Source organism: Zootermopsis nevadensis, unplaced genomic scaffold, assembly GCF_977971745.1.
Source record: "Zootermopsis nevadensis isolate Lab colony 2312 unplaced genomic scaffold, Znev_1.0 Znev_ptg000061l, whole genome shotgun sequence".
Classification (NCBI taxonomy): Eukaryota; Metazoa; Arthropoda; class Insecta; order Blattodea; family Termopsidae; genus Zootermopsis; species Zootermopsis nevadensis.
The window spans coordinates 12,651,870-12,670,180 of record NW_028259192.1 but is presented as its reverse complement, the minus strand read 5'-3'; the positions used below and the strand labels follow the sequence as shown (position 1 = coordinate 12,670,180).

Genomic DNA, 18,311 nt, shown 5'->3' with positions numbered 1-18,311 from the left:
AATATCTGAAAGCCATGGTGGGCAAGAGATTGCTATATTTGAATACAGGGACTGAAAATCGACATTATGATCAATAAAGCAGTTCAAATCAAGATACACTTTTAAAAAATCATGCATCCTATCTCTGTTCATTAATTTATTTACTTACTGATAATTTACTTTCTACATACCTTTACACAATTAAACTCCAATAATTCCCATGAATTTTAATTCAAGTACTTAAAAACATAAATGTTAATGCTTATATTACTAACAAAATTTCTCTCTTTACTTCACATATTCCAATGAAAGCAGTAGTCTCTGGTGCTGTAAGCCTAGTTTTTGCTGGTTATTTAAATTTTAAACAAAACCAATTCCTAATCCCATCACTTCAGTCATAAAGATGGAGACAGTATATTCCTCTGAAGTGTTGGTATATACCTAAAAGTCCACATGGCATTATAATCCAGAAGACCAACATAAACCTCTTCACCACACTGAAAACCTCAAATACCACACAATAAATTATATTTCAAATAGGACTTGACATAGGACACAAAGATGTGTGAGTGAGAGAATATATATGTCATGTAGAAAGTGCCTCTGTTTGAGCTCAGTCCACGTGGGAGTTGCACATTACTTTGTGCACTTTATCAACATGCCACTAGTCAACAAAGTTTACCTGATTTATGCTCAATACAGCACAGAGGGTGGCAAAGTTGTACTGTGCCTTCAGTGAACAAGCAGCAAGAAAACTGTCTGGTAACAGTCTGTATGAAATCATCCTAACATGGAAAACTGTTTGTGACTAAAGGAAAAATAATGTAATTATATCTAAGATACCACTCGGTCAAAGCATCATTATTTTTAATGTCAGACTTATGGAATGTTAAACTTGTCTTTTTTTCACATTCAACTAAGAAAGTAAATAAGTAATCTCTGCAGTGTCTTTTATCTCTAAGCAGACTTCTTTAAATGACACCCACCTGCCCGTGCAACTACATTTAAACAGCAGTACTTAACAATGTCTTTGGAAACTATGTTAGTCACTAATGGATTTACTGGTGTACTGTATGAATAACAACAGATCTATTTTTAATACATATGAACTGATAACAGGATGGATTTCTACAATAAAATTAGGAATATTAAACTTATTACAAATAGACAAGAGAAGTTTTCAAATGTGCAGCAACAAAAACTTAATGCAAAGGTACAGACCAACATCAATGAAGGCACATAAGGGGGGGGGGGGGGGGGGGGGGGGGGGGGGCAATACAATTTGACAGGATGTGTGGCAAATTTCAATGGCAACAAAGTACAAATTAATATGGAATTCCTGTACATACATTAGTACAAACATACAAAGGTTATTCACACTTACATGGAGAAGACATATATCACTCTCCTCTTTACAACAGACAGCAAACAGAATATATAGCTGTTTCCCTTTAGGGTTACTTTGGGCAGTTTCAAATTGATAGTAGGTAAAAAAAATTGTTTTCTCATATAGTACAACAAAACATTCAATAGTACTTAATTTATAATGTATTTTAATTTGTCACATGTGGATTGTCTCATGTTATTCACCACAACAATACACTGTTTCAAAGTTAAGTGATGCAACTGCTGACAACTTTCCAGTTATGATGTTTAAAAATATGATAAAATAGTTGCAATAGTTACATCTGAACAATATGGCAACCACGAGAGTCCAAAATCACACAAGAGTTCAGGTGCTGTTTCATATAAATCTTTGAAGAAGAATGTTCCATAAAAAAGGTATAGCTAGGGGGAACACTGCACCTTGTTAATGACAATAACAGCTGTAAAGTGAATATAATGATCTCTGAGCTTCAATTGGCATGTATGAATTATACTGAATGTCTTGAAGAAGTAACTTATACCTAACAAGCATCAAAGTACTTATACTCACAAAAAATTGCTATAATACATTTAATTAAAATATACTGATACAAAAAAGGAAAATATGTTGTCACTTTTGAGTTCATCCTGCAGGTATTATTAAAATCAGTGTCTCTAAATCTTCAATAAAAGGCCTGATCATTAAGTTCTGAGAAAGGCACTATAACAAATTGTCCTAAAACCAATCTCTGAAGTACAGAGGTTCATATTTCCTTGGTTGACTATTCTGAGCACACAAGCACAGACACAATACTAATCAGTGTTAGAAATCACAAAGGAGCTCACTGCACTATACCCTACTATCCTTGTCTTCATTCCATTCTTGAACTGGTCATGAAACACCATAAAGTAACAGATATGCAGTTGTCATAGCAACAAATGATGTACACTACCACTCACTGAGTTGTTAAACATGGATATTAAAGATGGAGAAGGAATTTCCAATTGTTATATAATGAAAATATATACATCCATATATTTTAAAAAAAAACTGGGCAGGAGTTTAATCGAGGACTCTCAGCCCGCGGGCTGCATGTGGCCTGCCGATGTGTTTTATGTGGCCCATGTACATTTCTATAATACTTTATCACTCTGTACAATGAATAAGTTACTGACTGAATGAAATATTTAGTTATGAGTAATTAATAAAATTAAAAAATCAACAAATTTGTTACAAAACTTTTTAAGTATTGTGTCACCCTGTTTATACAATAGTAAGTTAGCAGTACTTTTAATAACTGTCATAAAGTTTCAATAACATTTCATCACTTATAATATGGTTTCCCAAAATCTGATAAAAAGGGTAAAATGTGACTCCAGGTCTTAAAGGTTGAGAACCCTTGATATAAATCAAGAACTCCATGTGCTTAAGGGAGATACAAGTAAGGGAAATGGTCAAAGATGACACACTTAATACAAGATTAATATATGTACAAGATAATTAATTCTTATTCACACAATTTGCTTTCTCTACAAAAAATTAATCTTGTAACATAATGTTTTATTTCAATTCCTGATACTTCACAGATATTAAGTTCTGCACATTTTCTTATTGATGTATACATGGAAGTTAAATGTAAGATTTACAGCATGTCAATCTACAATCATCTCAAAAATTGAGCATACAGGAATGAGCAAATACAGGATAGAGAAGAATCAAACTCATATTTCCATCTGTTGAAGTGATACAATGTCTGAAAATATGAACTGTTTTACACCACAATCATGCTGGACATTGCCCAATGTCTGACACATATTCAACATACATAATACTTTGGGACATTTCAATGATTATCATACATGACTAACTAACTAGATGGCTTACCAGACCTGAAGGTTCATCACCGAATTAACCAAAGCCTTCCACCGGACTGTCCTGGGCCATCAAAATCCAGTCTCCTTCAACTCCTATCTCCCATATATCCCGCCTGGCATTATCTTCCCATCTACGTCTAGATCTCCCCAGCGGTCTCTTCCCCTCAGGCTTCCCAACCAATACCCGGTGCACACCTCTTGCCCCATCCATGTGCGCTACATGACCCGCCCATCTCATTCTTCTCGACTTAATCACCCTGACAATATTGGGGGAGGAGTACATATTTTTAAGCTCATCATTATGCAGTCTTCTCTCTTATGCAGCATACATGACTAGTATTCAAAATGTGCTTGGTATAAACATGATTGTTGTCAGTAATACTATTATCATCGTCATAATGAACTTCAGAGATTAAGGAGCTCTAGGCCTGTTTTGCTTACAAAAATTAAAACTGTTCCTTCCATCTCTATGTCAGATGTCTCTGGTATCTGCTACCCTCGCTGTTGGCAAACACTTTAATAAATAAACTGAATTGAATTGAATATTAATGAGCAGTTTGGAGATTTGGTTTTTATGAATTATTTATAAATCTTCTAGCCATTTCTTTATATACGAGGGTGAGTCAAATGAAAACCGTAAAACTGAGATAAAAATTCGAAATATCGCGCCATTGTCCTATAAGTTAGCAGACATGTTACCAATGCTATAAAGAGTATCCTATAGGTGGTAGTATAATGCAGACAAACATATCGCCATCACAGTGCCAATTTGAAAATGGCTGCTCCACTAGTTACGTGCACGAAAGAAGAACAACGTTCTGTAATTCGTTTTTTGATCAGTGAAGAATCTTGAAGAATCATCTTCGACCTGCAGTCAGATCAAAGCAACGTGGACTTTTGACTAGAGGTGTCCTTGACATGACAATGCTCGGCCCCATACTGCCCGTGCAACAGTTGCAGCAATCCAAGACTTGCACTTTGAGTGTCTTCCACATCCGCCATACTCACTAGACCTAGCCCCAAGTGATTACCACATGTTTGGGCCACTCAAAGAGGCGATGGGAGGAAAGAAGTTCCGTTCTGACGAAGAGATACAGCAGGCAGTGCATGAGTGGTTGCGCAGACAACCACAAGAATTTTTTTCTAGAGGAATCCATACACTTCGTAAACGCTGGAGGGCCTGTATTGAACGAAATGTAGACTATGTAGAAAAATGATATAGTTGTGTACCGCTTTCACTCAATAAATTAAATTTAAAAAAAAAATTATGGTTTTCATTTGACTCACCCTCGTACGATTATCATTATAATATTCTTAGTACGATTATCATTATAATATCATTTATTCCTAGTTACAATTATGATCCATCACTCTGTATACTTTGTAAAATAAAACTTTATAATGATAATAAATCATCTGAAGAAAGGTGTATATCATTAATATAATATCATTATAATATCATAGTACGATTATCATTATAATATCATTTATTCCTAGTTACAATTATGATCAATCACTCTGTATACTTTGTAAAATAAAACTTTATAATGATAATAAATCATCTGAAGAAAGGTGTATAGCCAATTCCCCAAACTTCAGATACTGGTGTAACAAATGTACCAATACAAAGCACAATGTCAAAAACGATTGTGATACAATGAATCAACATTTAGGAAATCATGCTTTATTTGTACATAATTATGTTGTTTCCTAATGTCACATCACATACATGAGTGAATTTTTCTAGTTTAAAAACTTTGCTTCATATAAGCTACAATCCATCAACCAAAAGCAAACATCAAAGAACAAAATTTGGGGTTCTACATAAAACTAACACCTGAAAGTCCTGAGATAAAATTTCCACATTTTCAAAATTGTCATAATTGAAATGAGACACATATGAAAATCACTTATTTTAACATGATTTATTTAAATCAGTATGGTGCCTGTTGTATGACAGTGTAAAATATCATTCACATTTAAACTCCTGTAATCAATGTAATATGAAAACACCTTACTTAACCTTGTTTTGTATCCACAATAGTAAACATTTTTTTGAAGGAGATGAAATGATAGCCATTTTCATACACATTCACTTTCACCTCCAAACTTTTCAAGTGTTTCTATTTGCTTTTCTAAACAAAAATAAATATAAATGGTACAATTGTTAAGAATCACTGATGTGATTTTACACAAGAAAGAATTCCTGACTACAAGATGGTAAACCAAATCAGGTCATTATATCTCACTTTGAGGCAAGAATTATGGACATAATTCTTTACTACTTCAAGATAAATGTGTATAATTACCAGTAAGCTGGTGCTTCAGTAATAACTCTTGAATGATTGCCATACTATACAAATGCACCCACACCATGAGAAACATTTTTGCTGTTGATAGTGTTGGATCTTGCATCAGATTGAACTGTATTAGAAACACATCCTATGAAACACCATGCTACCAGGCCAACAATAAAGCTTATCCAGAATAAGATGAACACTACATCACATAATACATTTGTTTCACTGATGTTACACACGACTGTTCAGACACATAATTTCTACATTTGTAGTCAAGTGAGGCGCCCTTCTTCTGTTCATAACAACACATGAACTTCAAAGTTCTGATTAGGCCAACAAAGAAAACAGGTACAAAATTTTTACACATTACTAAAACTGATGCAAACCCATTGTTACCTGCCATTTCATGGACTTTCTACTCGTACCACTAAACTGAAGCTGGGTCCTGCGCTCTGGTTCCATGAGAAGCCGTCAGCAGTGCTGCAACAACAGTCACTCAACATTGCCTCAAAATTATGGTCACACTTAAAAAACTTGATAACTGCATTTCTTACTTTAAGTAGATGTGAAATATGAAATAGAAATTCTATAAACTCAGTTGTCAAAATATCATGCAAGAGAAATGTAAATCTTTAACCATTTGCAAAGGTGGTGCAAACTAACAAAGATTATTTACCAAGAAGCCTGGTCACCCATGTGCAGATAATATTTTCGTGGAAGAACACAAATTTCAATGAACAAATTATAAATTACTTGACTTGTGTAATCAATTGAGATTGTGGTTTGGGAGTGGTCTGATGATAAGAAGCACAACTGGTGAATTATGTGGTACCTTTATGCAGCAGTTTATTACTGTTCAAATATACCTATCAACATAACTTAAAATTCTGAGAAGAGGCCCCAAAATAAAGATAAAAAATATAGAATTTTATTCAAAGCTTAAAATAAATAATGTAACACTTAAAACAATATTTTTTTTATTTTTTTCACTTACAGTTCAGTAAAATCTCATGAAGTTAAAGTGATAATAAATACACAGTCAATACCAATATTGTGATTATTTGAATGAAAATATTACAGATAGACTTTATCTTAAAAAGTGCAGATAATTCACCAAAGACTTAAAACTGATCAGATGAAAAGAGTTGAGAATCAGAGCATAAAAATATTTGAATGACAGAAACAGAAGATTAAAATTAATACACAACAAAGCTACTTTCATTTTGTGAATGTCCATTTCACAAGGCCATCGAGAAGAACGATTATTACTTCTTATACATGATGACCTAACTTAAATAATAAGTTTTAGCCAGAACTGATTTATGGGACAAGAAAATGTTGCAAAAGGAAAATAGCCAATATGCCTATTATATTTCAGTCAACTATATTAAAATAGTGGAATTGGTTACTTCTTATAAACATACACAGTACACCCATACCCAATGCATGTTTCTCCAATGTTTTGTCTGGTAAGCACACACTAATACTGTACATGCCAACATATGATCTGATATTTTCTTCTAATTTCTGCAACATTTCTGCATCTCCTCTCATTGTCATCATCAACAGAAGTCTTGATCATCACCAATAACTGGCACAAAATTTATAATAAAATGTAATGTTTTATATATTTTTATTCACAATGTCATAATGTTTATGGTTTTATCATGTTTTTATTTCATATACAGTAGATGCAGGGCCATATGTGTGTGTTTATATATCCAGGTATAAACGGGAAACTTCATGCTACCATGATCACTAAAACCATTTAACCCATAAGATAATGAGGTTGTCCCTTGCAGATTTACATGATACACCATTTTCAAGAAACCTAACTCCCCACATTGGATGAGAGTTTCATGTATTTCCATTGATCAGAAAAGGATAAAAGTACTAAAAGTGCCACAGAATGTGACATCAACATATATTATTTTCTGCTGAGGTACCACAAAATTATCATTGAAGCACTAATAACAAACAAGCTGGCTTAGGGAACCTGAAGGCTCATCACCGAACTACACATATATAAACTGATTAGAAACTGAAGCAGACACAGACTACCTCTGCACCAAAAAACATGATTATGTTTGCCCAGCAACCACACCAAAGCAGACAAAATATGCACTAGAAAACTTGTGAGAGAATATGATTTTATCTTTCTGTTATGTAATATATATGCAAATTGACAAAATGTCCTTCATATAATAGATAACAAAGATTGTTTTATCAAAAGCTTTTATAAATTGGAAAAAGCTGCACAAGTGCAAAGAAACTACAGAAAGCAAGTTACAAAAAATCTTTCCAAGAAAGTACATAACTAGATATAAAAGTTTAAGAAACTGGATTTGTTTTGAGCAATGAAAAAGATGTAATTAAAATTAAATAAGCAGAGACAGAATAAGCTATATATTTGTTGCTTGGTAAGAAAGGGTTCCACTCTTATTCGATTTCTTTATTAGACATAAAACTTCATATTTCAACTCATTCACAAACATGACATATAAATGTATAAGAATAAACAACAAAAATGTGTACAGATACATTTGTAGAACACAGACAACACAACTTATATATGTTACATCTGTTGAACTCAACATGCTCCACAGAACTGAACACAAAAATGCAAAAATATCATTAATCAGTACTAAAACTGTTTAAATCTGTCATCTTCATTTATCACTCATTATAAATGCATAAAGTGCAAGTGCCACAGTAAGAAAAAATATCATACAGAGTGGACTATTAAGTCACTTTTACCATACACAAAACATGTTAAATGTCTACCATTAAACTGTTTTTTAATCAATTTCACCAGTGAAGCAATAAGGCTATGTCTATTATGAAATGCCATTAGCCAATTCCAAGCTAAGGTAATAAGATAATAAAGGATGACCTCAAAAAATAATAAAACTAAAAAAATATATGCAATATAGCAGTGTTGCACAACCTTTCGACACTCACGGCACACTAAATATTGTCGAAGAGTTATGGATAATGGTTTATGGCATTGATTGGCCGCAAAACGTCTTACAAATCAACGCCAACTGAAAAAGTTCTATTTGATGTTCATAATATTGATCTTTATTATTATGTCATTTACTTTAAATATATTCATTATTTGTAATAAATTAAAACAGATTTATACATATCGTTTAATCCAAAAATTTATTAACTATGTGTAATCATTAAAACTTAAACATACTTCATCAGTTTCCCATGACCCAAAGATCCCACTGCATATGGAATATTTTTATGGAATATGATAGTCATTTACAAACAGTGGATGTGAGCAGAGAAAATATTAGATTTAAAATAAAACTAGACATAAATAATTATCTATTTATGAAAAACTATAATCCATAATAGCTATGTAGTTCCCATTTATTGTCACCTCTGTTTGCAGAAAAATACAAAGAGTAGCAACAAAAGTAAAGTGGAGGTATATGTTTTGCTGTGAAGTGGTTGTGTTACTTTTTAATTCCATTCAGTAGATCTTGTCTGCCCGACCATAACGAAGAAAATTAACACTGAGACAGAGCAGAAAACAAGACAAACAATTATTTATCTCATTATGGCTATAATTATGAGGCAAAAATTTTGTGGCACACCCGGATGGCCTCCGCAGCACATCATTGTGTCGCGGAACACCAGTTATGCATCACTGCAATATAGCATAGATTTTTTCAGTTTTATTATGTTTTATGATAGGATACTCCTTCATGTTCAAATCAAGTTCATTGCCAGCTGACGTTTTTAACTAAATACTTCATACACTTGTACACTGGCTTTGAATTATGAACCAATTAATAATTAGAAACTTGACTCCCTGATGACAAAATTAGAACTGTTACCTAGAATCAACTTCTAATATACAAGAAATTTTAGTGAATGTTTATCTCAGAGAGAACAGTAAAATTATAAATGAAAAAGCTCATTTTAAACTTTTTTGGGATGGTAGTTTCCTTTTATGTAGAGGGAGGGGGAGACAGAAGGGCCCACACTTTGGTAAAATGATCTCAAGCGAAGAAAATAAAATGAGATACAAATGCAAGAATAAAGAAAGTGCAGATTATACACACAAAAAAGAAATAACAAAGCACATGCATCTGTAAAATTTCCACACACATGACTGTTGAATAACACTGAAATTACACACCAAGGGACATAATTCTATGACAATAGCAATCACATACATCTGTCAAGAGAAGACTTCTAATAAAATTAAATTCTACTTGCAAAGCACCTTTTCAGTGATGCCTGGGTGAAAAAAATATTGAATAACTCTTTCTATCAGCTGAATAAGTTTCATAAAATCAAGTCTTCCACTATATTGTACATACGAAGTTCAGCATCAAATGTCTTGTTACTCAACTTCCTAACCAACAACAGGCAATGTATACTCAGTAAAGTAACAAATTTCACAAACTTTTTCAACAGTCATAAAACAATACAGTATCTGTGCATGTCTTCATATCTGAGCATGAACACATGTAGGGAAACCATGGCAAAATTCATTCTGATGTGTGGTTTATTCACTGCACAGTGAGTGACAAAGACAACAAAATCTATTGGGTTCAATTAATTTATTTTCAGAACTCTGTACCAGGATGTCACAATATGAAGATCAAGAGAACATTAAGTTTTGCATAGAACTGGAACATGACATCACAAAGTAATCACATGATCAGAAAAGTCCATAGGGGACAAAATAATGGGCTATCATGAACTGATAGTTTGGACATTTCAAGGTGGACAGAGGGCTGGCAATTACTAGAGGATAACCTCCAAACGCACAGGCCAATGACAGCTTGTAATGACACCACTATCCATATTCAAGAGGTCATCCACAGAACTGTATATGATGACCAACACAGTCACTAAAATCAAAGTATTGCTGATGTTAAGTTTCTCTGGAATAAATTCATAAACCAACAGCCTCACTTTTGTGATTATGGACACTGACTATTTCAAAATAACAATGCACCAGCTAATCACTCACTTTTGGCACAGCAATCAATAACTGACCAAGAATGGTATCACTGTACTTCCATCACCTCCCTACTCTGCAGATGTGGATTACTACCTGTTCCAAAGACTGAAATTCCTCTTGAAGAGAAACAGATTCCATTACAGGAAATGGCCTGCAGAAGAACTTCCAGCAGAGGTATGGCTGCCAGCAGAAGGGAACTACTTCAAACGTAGTGTTCAGTGAAGTCAGCCATAACGGAAGCTAACCTCACACAAGGAAAAGGTGGTTAACCTTTTAACTCTACCATATATACTGAGTTCATCAACTTCTAAATTTGAAAACACAGCAAAAAAACATGAAATATAGTCCACTCTGTATGAAGAATATACAAAGATGTGCATGTGTTGTCAAATCAGCAAGCAGCATTGCTTTATTAAAGGAAGAAGTGCAACAATCAATTAGTAGCCCCAAAAGCTTAACTGTAAGTTAAATGTGATGCCTGTTAAGTTATGAATACTTACACCAGCACAACATAACACACACACAGCATCATTCTCATGACCAAGACACAATTAGAGAAACGTAAAAACACAAGTTAATCATATGCTTTTTAATAACCACTGCTCATTTTCTACCCAACTAATAGCCAACCTAATGCCAGTGGTCTTCATTCGCCCATCCTTCTCAGCAAGTGTACCAAGCACAATATATTGCTATTGTACAAGTAAACATATTACAATGTATTGCCCTTCTAAGTGTTTATAAATCTAGAAAATAATTACAAAACAGTAATGACATGACAATTTATTTTAATATATATGTTAAATGCATACAATACAGCATTCCATTGTGTTCCCAACATATCAGGCAATATCTTCCTTTGTTCTTGAGCTATAAAACTGTGAATAAGTACATCAAAGATATATTATATGTATTGCTTCCAAAATTACTCCAACTTTCAAGCATACCCAAGGTTGACACATCTCTTATTTTTGTAAAGTGTCAAGTTAACATAGCAAGAACACCAAATATTCCACCAGAATGCTAGTCTTCTGGGTTGCTGTGCTGTGTAGTCTGATAGAAGATTACCATCATCAGGTGATGCCCTGATGATGGAGGAAGCAAGGACCTCTGAAATGTCAGTAAACTTCTACTAGATTACATGGCGCAACAACCCAGTAGACAGCTATCTTCAGACTCACTGCTGTGAAAACTTCAAATCTTAACTTTTCAAGTACATTATAAAAAAATCAAATTCCAGAAACTCAAAACAGCTATCATCTCTTACCAACTTGGCACAAATTAATAATACTGTTTTCCACAACTTAGATACTCATATTGTTTCAAACAACTATAATTGTTACTATCATTTACAATTATATCAAGTCTAAATGGCATACTTATTACAACCTTTATTGGTAATCATCTAGAAATGAAAAACATTGCAGAATGCATACCTGTGACTTTGGGGGAAAGCACTTGTTCAAAACATTTTGGTAAAAATCAGAGCTGCCAATTTCAGGGTAAATGTGGGTGACCTTGGAGGGAAAAAGGGGGGGGGGGTTAGAAAGTCCTTATAATGATATGATTGGGTTGAGTAAAGGAGTGCCATGCTATAATGGAAAGTGACTATGTGGCTCAGAAAAAGAAGTGATCGAAAAAGCACGGTTCAGGAAAATGGGTAATGGAAAAAGTCAAGTGATCACGTAGTTCAGGGAAAGTTATGGAAGAAGCTGACAGTAACCTCATGGCTCATGAAAAGAGGTGATCAGAATAGTGGAGAGAGACATGTTGTTCTGGAAAATAGGTGATAAAAAATTTGAAAAGGTAGGATGAACTGCATTAGCAAGAAGCCAAAGAGAAAGGTGGTCTAGCAGGATGTAGGATAAAAAAATAAGTAAAAGAGTAAAAGCAAAACCATGCTCGCACTGGCTATGTCCAGTGGATGTTAATCAGAATAACAGGTAAGTATAAGGCTTGGAGAAAAAGAAGTGGGTATGTCTTCACAGTTCAGGGTGTTTTACTAACCATGGCAAGCATAGTGTTTGCTGAAATGTTGGGCACCTTCAACACTCAACATAGCTTATCCCCAAAAGCTAAAATTATACATTAAACTCTGCCTGCAAACACCTAAGAACAGGAACACTGTAGATGATGGTGTCAAAACTGCCATTAAAAATCATAATAAGCATCAGTAATTCAGTGGCAATATCTTAAAAATTAAAAGCAACATAAAACATAAAAAGAAACAAACAAAACCAAACACATTAACATAAGCATAACAGTATAAAGATACCTGTACAGACTATAGCTGCATTTTCTAAAACATCTGAAATAAGTGAAGGCCTGTACATCTTAAATGATTGTCAACACCATGAATTCACTCTAGCAGTCAAATGTCTATAACTTCATTTTTATTGAGGATGTAAAATTATAAAATCTAGTCTAGCAGTTTATGAGGGGAAAAAAGAAAAAACTGTTTCATGAAAGAAAAGCAAGCAGCATATCACTGTTACATGCCCTTAGGCATTATGTTAAAACTATAATACAAAACATAAAAAGTGTAAAAAAGAAAATACATCTATTAATAGCTCAACAATTGCAGTAGCATTGACATCAATCATATGTATGATTGGACCAATTTATATACATTAGAAAAAACTGTGACATTTATGATAAAACTTTATAAAGGATTATATTCCAAACATGAACTAGGGAGTCCACTTGAAAGAGAAACATGAACTCAACTGATGTGGTGATCCAACATTAAATGGGAAGCAAAAGAATACAAAATGTAATAAACTCAAATGTCCTTCAATATTGTTGTTTTTCTGGACTAAATCCATTGTTTAATACAGTGCTGCATGACTTCTCTACACTCGCAGCCCACCAAATATTGTTGAAGAATCATGGCGGCACACCAACCCCATTTTGATTATTGTGGGCGGAAAGTAGATGGTTTATGGCATTGATTGGCTGCAATAACTTCTTATAAATCGACCCCAACCAAAAAATGTTCTATTTGATGTTTATAATTATCCATATTTATTATTATTCCATTTATTTTAAATATATTCATTATTTCAAATAAATTAAAATATAATACTTCCTCCCATCTGATCCAAAATTTATTAACTATGTGTAAACATTTAAATTTAAAGATACTTATTTATATTTGTGCATGTAGATTGCAGAAAAATACATAAAGTGGCAATAAAAGTGGGGGGGGGGGGGAAACAAATTTGCTTCAAAGTGGTTGTGTTGTTTTCCAATTCCATTTAGTAGATCTCGTGTGTCCTCAGTCTGCCTGATCATAATAAAGTAAATGAAAACTGAGACACAGCAGAAAACAAGATTAACAATTACTTATCTAATTATGGTTATATTATGCAGGAATCAAAAGTTTCAACAGTCTACCATCAAATCTCACAAGTGTTGTAAATAAGAAGGAGCAATTTAAGGTAGCATTAAAAAGATACTTAATTATACACTCCTTTTACTCTGTCAATGAATTTATGTTGTTTACAAATAAATGATAAATTTTTTTTGTGTGTAATGGGTAGATCTATTTGTAGCTTATCATTTCTCTAAGTGAATACTTTGTTTTGTATTATGTGAAATTTATATAATAGTACGAATTGTACTTTATAATATGTATTGTATTATTATTATTTTTATTATTATGACTTTTTCCACATCCTATTGTCATCTGACTGTCTTATGGATCCATGGAATGTATATAAATTATTATTATTATGAGGTGAAAATTTTGTGGCACATGGCCTCCATGACACGCCAGATGCACATCACTGGTTCAATATATTAAAATAAGCCCATAACAATTCAGAGGATGGCTCAGCCCAAGTCTTTATGTGATGAAACCCACTCTGTTGGGTCTGCTAGAAGGGGATAATCCCTATCTCTAAGACAAAATGTTATGGCCTCATTTTAATATATTAAATTATGTATTAATATTATGTTGTCATTAAAACCAAAATAGTTGTCTCATAATTGCACTTCTCACATTATAGAAATCTGGTACGACCAATAAAGAAACTGCTTCCTTACTAATCTGCTCAGAGAGGTGTCACAAAAAAGTGTTGTTGTTTTTTCCTACGGCACACATTTCATTAGTTATACAGAGAAACATATGTCAGAAAGTAGGATTTCAGGTTCTCACAGCAGCAAGTATAAAGATGGGTGTCTTCTGGGTTGTAGCACTGTGTAGTTTGGTAGAAGCTTTCTGATGTTTAAGAGGTGCTTGCTGCCTTCTTCATTCATCAGAGTGATCACCTTGATGATGGAGGAAGCAAGCACCCCTGAAATGTTCATGAACTTAAACCTAAATCACCGGTACTCCAACATAGAAGACAGCCATCTCAACATATCAGAAATACCACATCACTTGATTGCAGGTACCCCAGTAACTCACTGCTCTAGTCCTCAGAATACTTTCTGGAGTTTTGGGTGTAACTGAAACTGATTCTGACACAATAAATACAAACAAATAAACCTCATATTTTTTGCATCCTATAGTGCAAGTTCTGTCTTGATACACTAATACAAACTACATAAACCCTGGAAAGAAAAATACCTTTCACTAAACTCTGTATTTGCAAATGACAACAAAATCATAATTTGGAAGCCCACAGGTTAAAATCCATTATAATTTAAGAACATTTAAAACAATTTCCAATCAATTTATAATTTGGAAATAAATAGCTAAATATGTGTCTTCCTACTGTAGACCTTCCAAGATCTTGCTGCAAGAAACTTGAGAGGAAACATGTATGTTGGCATGTTTACATATGAAATTATGGATTATTCAGGTCCTGGTAACGAACTCTGATGTCACATGACACTGAATGTGTTTATATGACACTTAGAACCATAAAATAAAAATAAATTTATTTTAACATGTTCCATGACAAATATGTCTAAACCCAACTGCTGCTTCCTTTAAATGGCAATCACAAACACAAATCTTCTCCCACTGCCCAATTCAGTCATAAGAAATACTTCATTTACATCAAACTTAAATTAATTGACAAAGTATTATGGAATGTAAGACATGAATATGATAAAACAAAGAACTTTGCAGCAGAACTGATAGGATAATTAACAGATACTTATATAAATCTTACAGCCAATATAAAACAAATAATTTTCCCTGATTAATACTACAAAACTGTGGCAGAACTAGCATGAATAATACACATTATAGAAAGCTGAAATGCATATTAAGATATTGTACCTGGAAAAAAATGCTTCCTCATTTTCAAATTTCATATCACAGAAAAATAATTCTTATTATTTACGTTTAATCAGTACAGAGGACACTTAAATATTTACATCTAGTACCTTTGTGGAGAGTACCTGGAAAACTGAGGTCACACACATTATCTACAAAAATCAACAAACATCTTACATGCAATGCACATAGGGCAATAAAATGAACACCAAAGATTATCCCTGACCTTTGCTTACAGTTGCTAATCTGAGACATTTCTCATAGCAATGCAGAACAATCAATAAGAGAATACAGATATTAGCCACAACATATTCTTGAGAAAACATTTATAAAAAAAATTCGGCCATGAAAATACTCAGAATAGGCATAATATTATAACTACAGTAGATTCCTGATAATCAGGGTTGGTTGGGAAATATATAAAACCCCAAATAATCCACAAAAATGAAAGTAAATACACAAATGTAACAAATATGTAAGTTTGTTTACAGATATATATATACTATTTACATTTTTAAAGATTTAAAAAATTAATAACAGGATTTTTATATGTAATTTAATACACAACATATCAACTATTTTTTAGAAAAGGATTCCATTGGATATTAATAATGTTCTACTGTTGTAAACTTTAGGTTTTAGCAAGAATTGATTTATGTTAATACATTAAATAATGTCATGGTTGTATTTATTCTTTTCTTTTTAAACATTCTACAACAGATTTTCAAAATTAATTTTTAATTTTAGCTTAAATCAGACAGACCCTGGTTAATGTGCAACCTAATTAATCTATCCCCAGATAATCAGGAGTCTACTCTAGTTGAAGAAATACAATTTACAATAACAAGGTGCAAAGTTAAAAACTCTGCTGCATTCTTTTATCACACAAGGCAGAAATAAAGAAAAAATTACAATAGTAGGTCAGACTTCATGTTCTACAAATCAAATTCATAAATTTACTTACTAAACAATTAATGGTTCACTCTGAAAATTACTTCTTGAACTTTAAGCCATAACTGTCTTTCTAATGTTATGTACTATACATAACACTGAGTTATGTCATATTAAATACAAACAAAGGAAAATAATCATTCTCAGTGCGCAGTATAGATGCAACCAAGGTTTTCACATGACCTATATTCTCCCCTTTCCCCCCCCCCCCCCCCCAAAAGAAGTATTGTAAATCATTTGTGGCATACAATACAAATGCAATAATGGTTCGTAAACTAGTTGTTTCCTACTGCCAGTGTTTTCTTTATTCAAAAGAAATAAAATTATCAAACAGCCATCTTTATAACAGAAAACCCAAGACACAGTAAGTTATAGCAAATGGCTATAACATTAAAATTTTCTACTCCACATACAATATTACCTGTTTAATAGTATATCAATACCAATTAATAGCCAAATTTCATTATGCCATCTCACCCATTGAAATCTTGTCACAAACTTCTCCTTTTCAATTTCAATTATTAAAACCTATTTCAATGTATCTGTTACAAACATATAATGTTATGAAGAAACAAAAAAATACCTATCAGATGTTCTATAATTCATGGTCAAATACAAAGCCAGGCATGAGTATGAAACATACTCTTATACAATGAAAATGATGCAGTTTTTTATAGTGTGTGTCATATTGGAAATAATTGCATGCCATAACATCACAGTCTTCAACATGCAATAGATTCAAACATTTGTCTAAAGCCTGGTAAAACGATGCTATACTGCTTATCGGCAATCCCAGGTACATATGTCAGCTGCCTAGCGCTGTTCCATACCTGAATGATGAGAAGAGAATGGAGGAGAATCAAGTTCAGCTTCCTCCACCCAACGCTGTCGTGTTCCAAGCAGTGTGTCAGTATCTTCATCAACACACCGTTGAGGGAATGTAACACCATCACCCAGACTGGAATAAAGACACTGCTTGCTTGTGTTTGCCAGTCACCACATTCACAAACTAATCAACAGAACCTCTGACAAAACCAACAAATTCAACATAATAAGAGATCAGTTACCAAAACCACAGAACTCAACTTCTCTTATATTGAGTTGTTCCTGAAAGAATTTGTAATAAAAATTCCCTACAAAGTGATGTTAAAAAGTTGTTCAGATTAACTTTATAGTGATTCTTTCTGTTACCTGCTGCATCTATGAATGAATACTACTTGGAAATGATTCTACCCACCTAGTATGTATGTTATTTGTTATCTCTGAACCATTATTGTGTTTGTAATATTTATTGTATTTTTTAAAAATCTTGCTTCCTACTGAAAAGCTCTTTTAACTCTTTTAAAGGCCAAGGTAGCTGTCAGTCAGTATAGTGACTGGCTATGGATTGGACGACCGGGGTTCGATTCCTGATGGGACCCACCCAACCTCCTATCCAATGGGTACCAGGGTCCCTTCCCAGGGGCAAAGCGTGGCCAGGGAATGACAATAACCACTCACCCCCATGTAGTACTGAGGTTAAGAATGAGTAGGAGCGATACTGCCTCTCCCCCCAAGCACCTACATGACACATATCGGGACAGCTTTACTTTACTTACTTTCAATTTTTTGACGTAAATAC

General features: G+C 33.4%; 1 protein-coding gene across 9 annotated transcripts in view; it reads right to left on the bottom strand.

The window, feature by feature from the left end:
* Nucleotides 1-1,304: 1,304 nt before the first annotated feature.
* Nucleotides 1,305-18,311, bottom strand: part of LOC110839083 (palmitoyltransferase ZDHHC20-B) — a 37,964-nt gene continuing 20,957 nt past the window's right edge. For 7 of the 9 annotated variants that reach the window (XM_022082934.2, XM_022082925.2, XM_022082985.2 and 4 more), the window contains 2 exons: nucleotides 17,521-17,648; nucleotides 1,305-5,999 (listed from right to left, as the gene is read on the bottom strand). In XM_022082934.2, coding sequence (XP_021938626.1) covers nucleotides 5,947-5,999; nucleotides 17,521-17,648 — 181 coding nt within the window. In that variant the 3' untranslated portion in view covers nucleotides 1,305-5,946. Of the gene's footprint in view, nucleotides 6,000-7,956; nucleotides 17,649-18,311 lie in introns of those variants that run through there. The other 2 variants (XM_022082977.2, XM_022082952.2) reach the window with 2 other exon arrangements.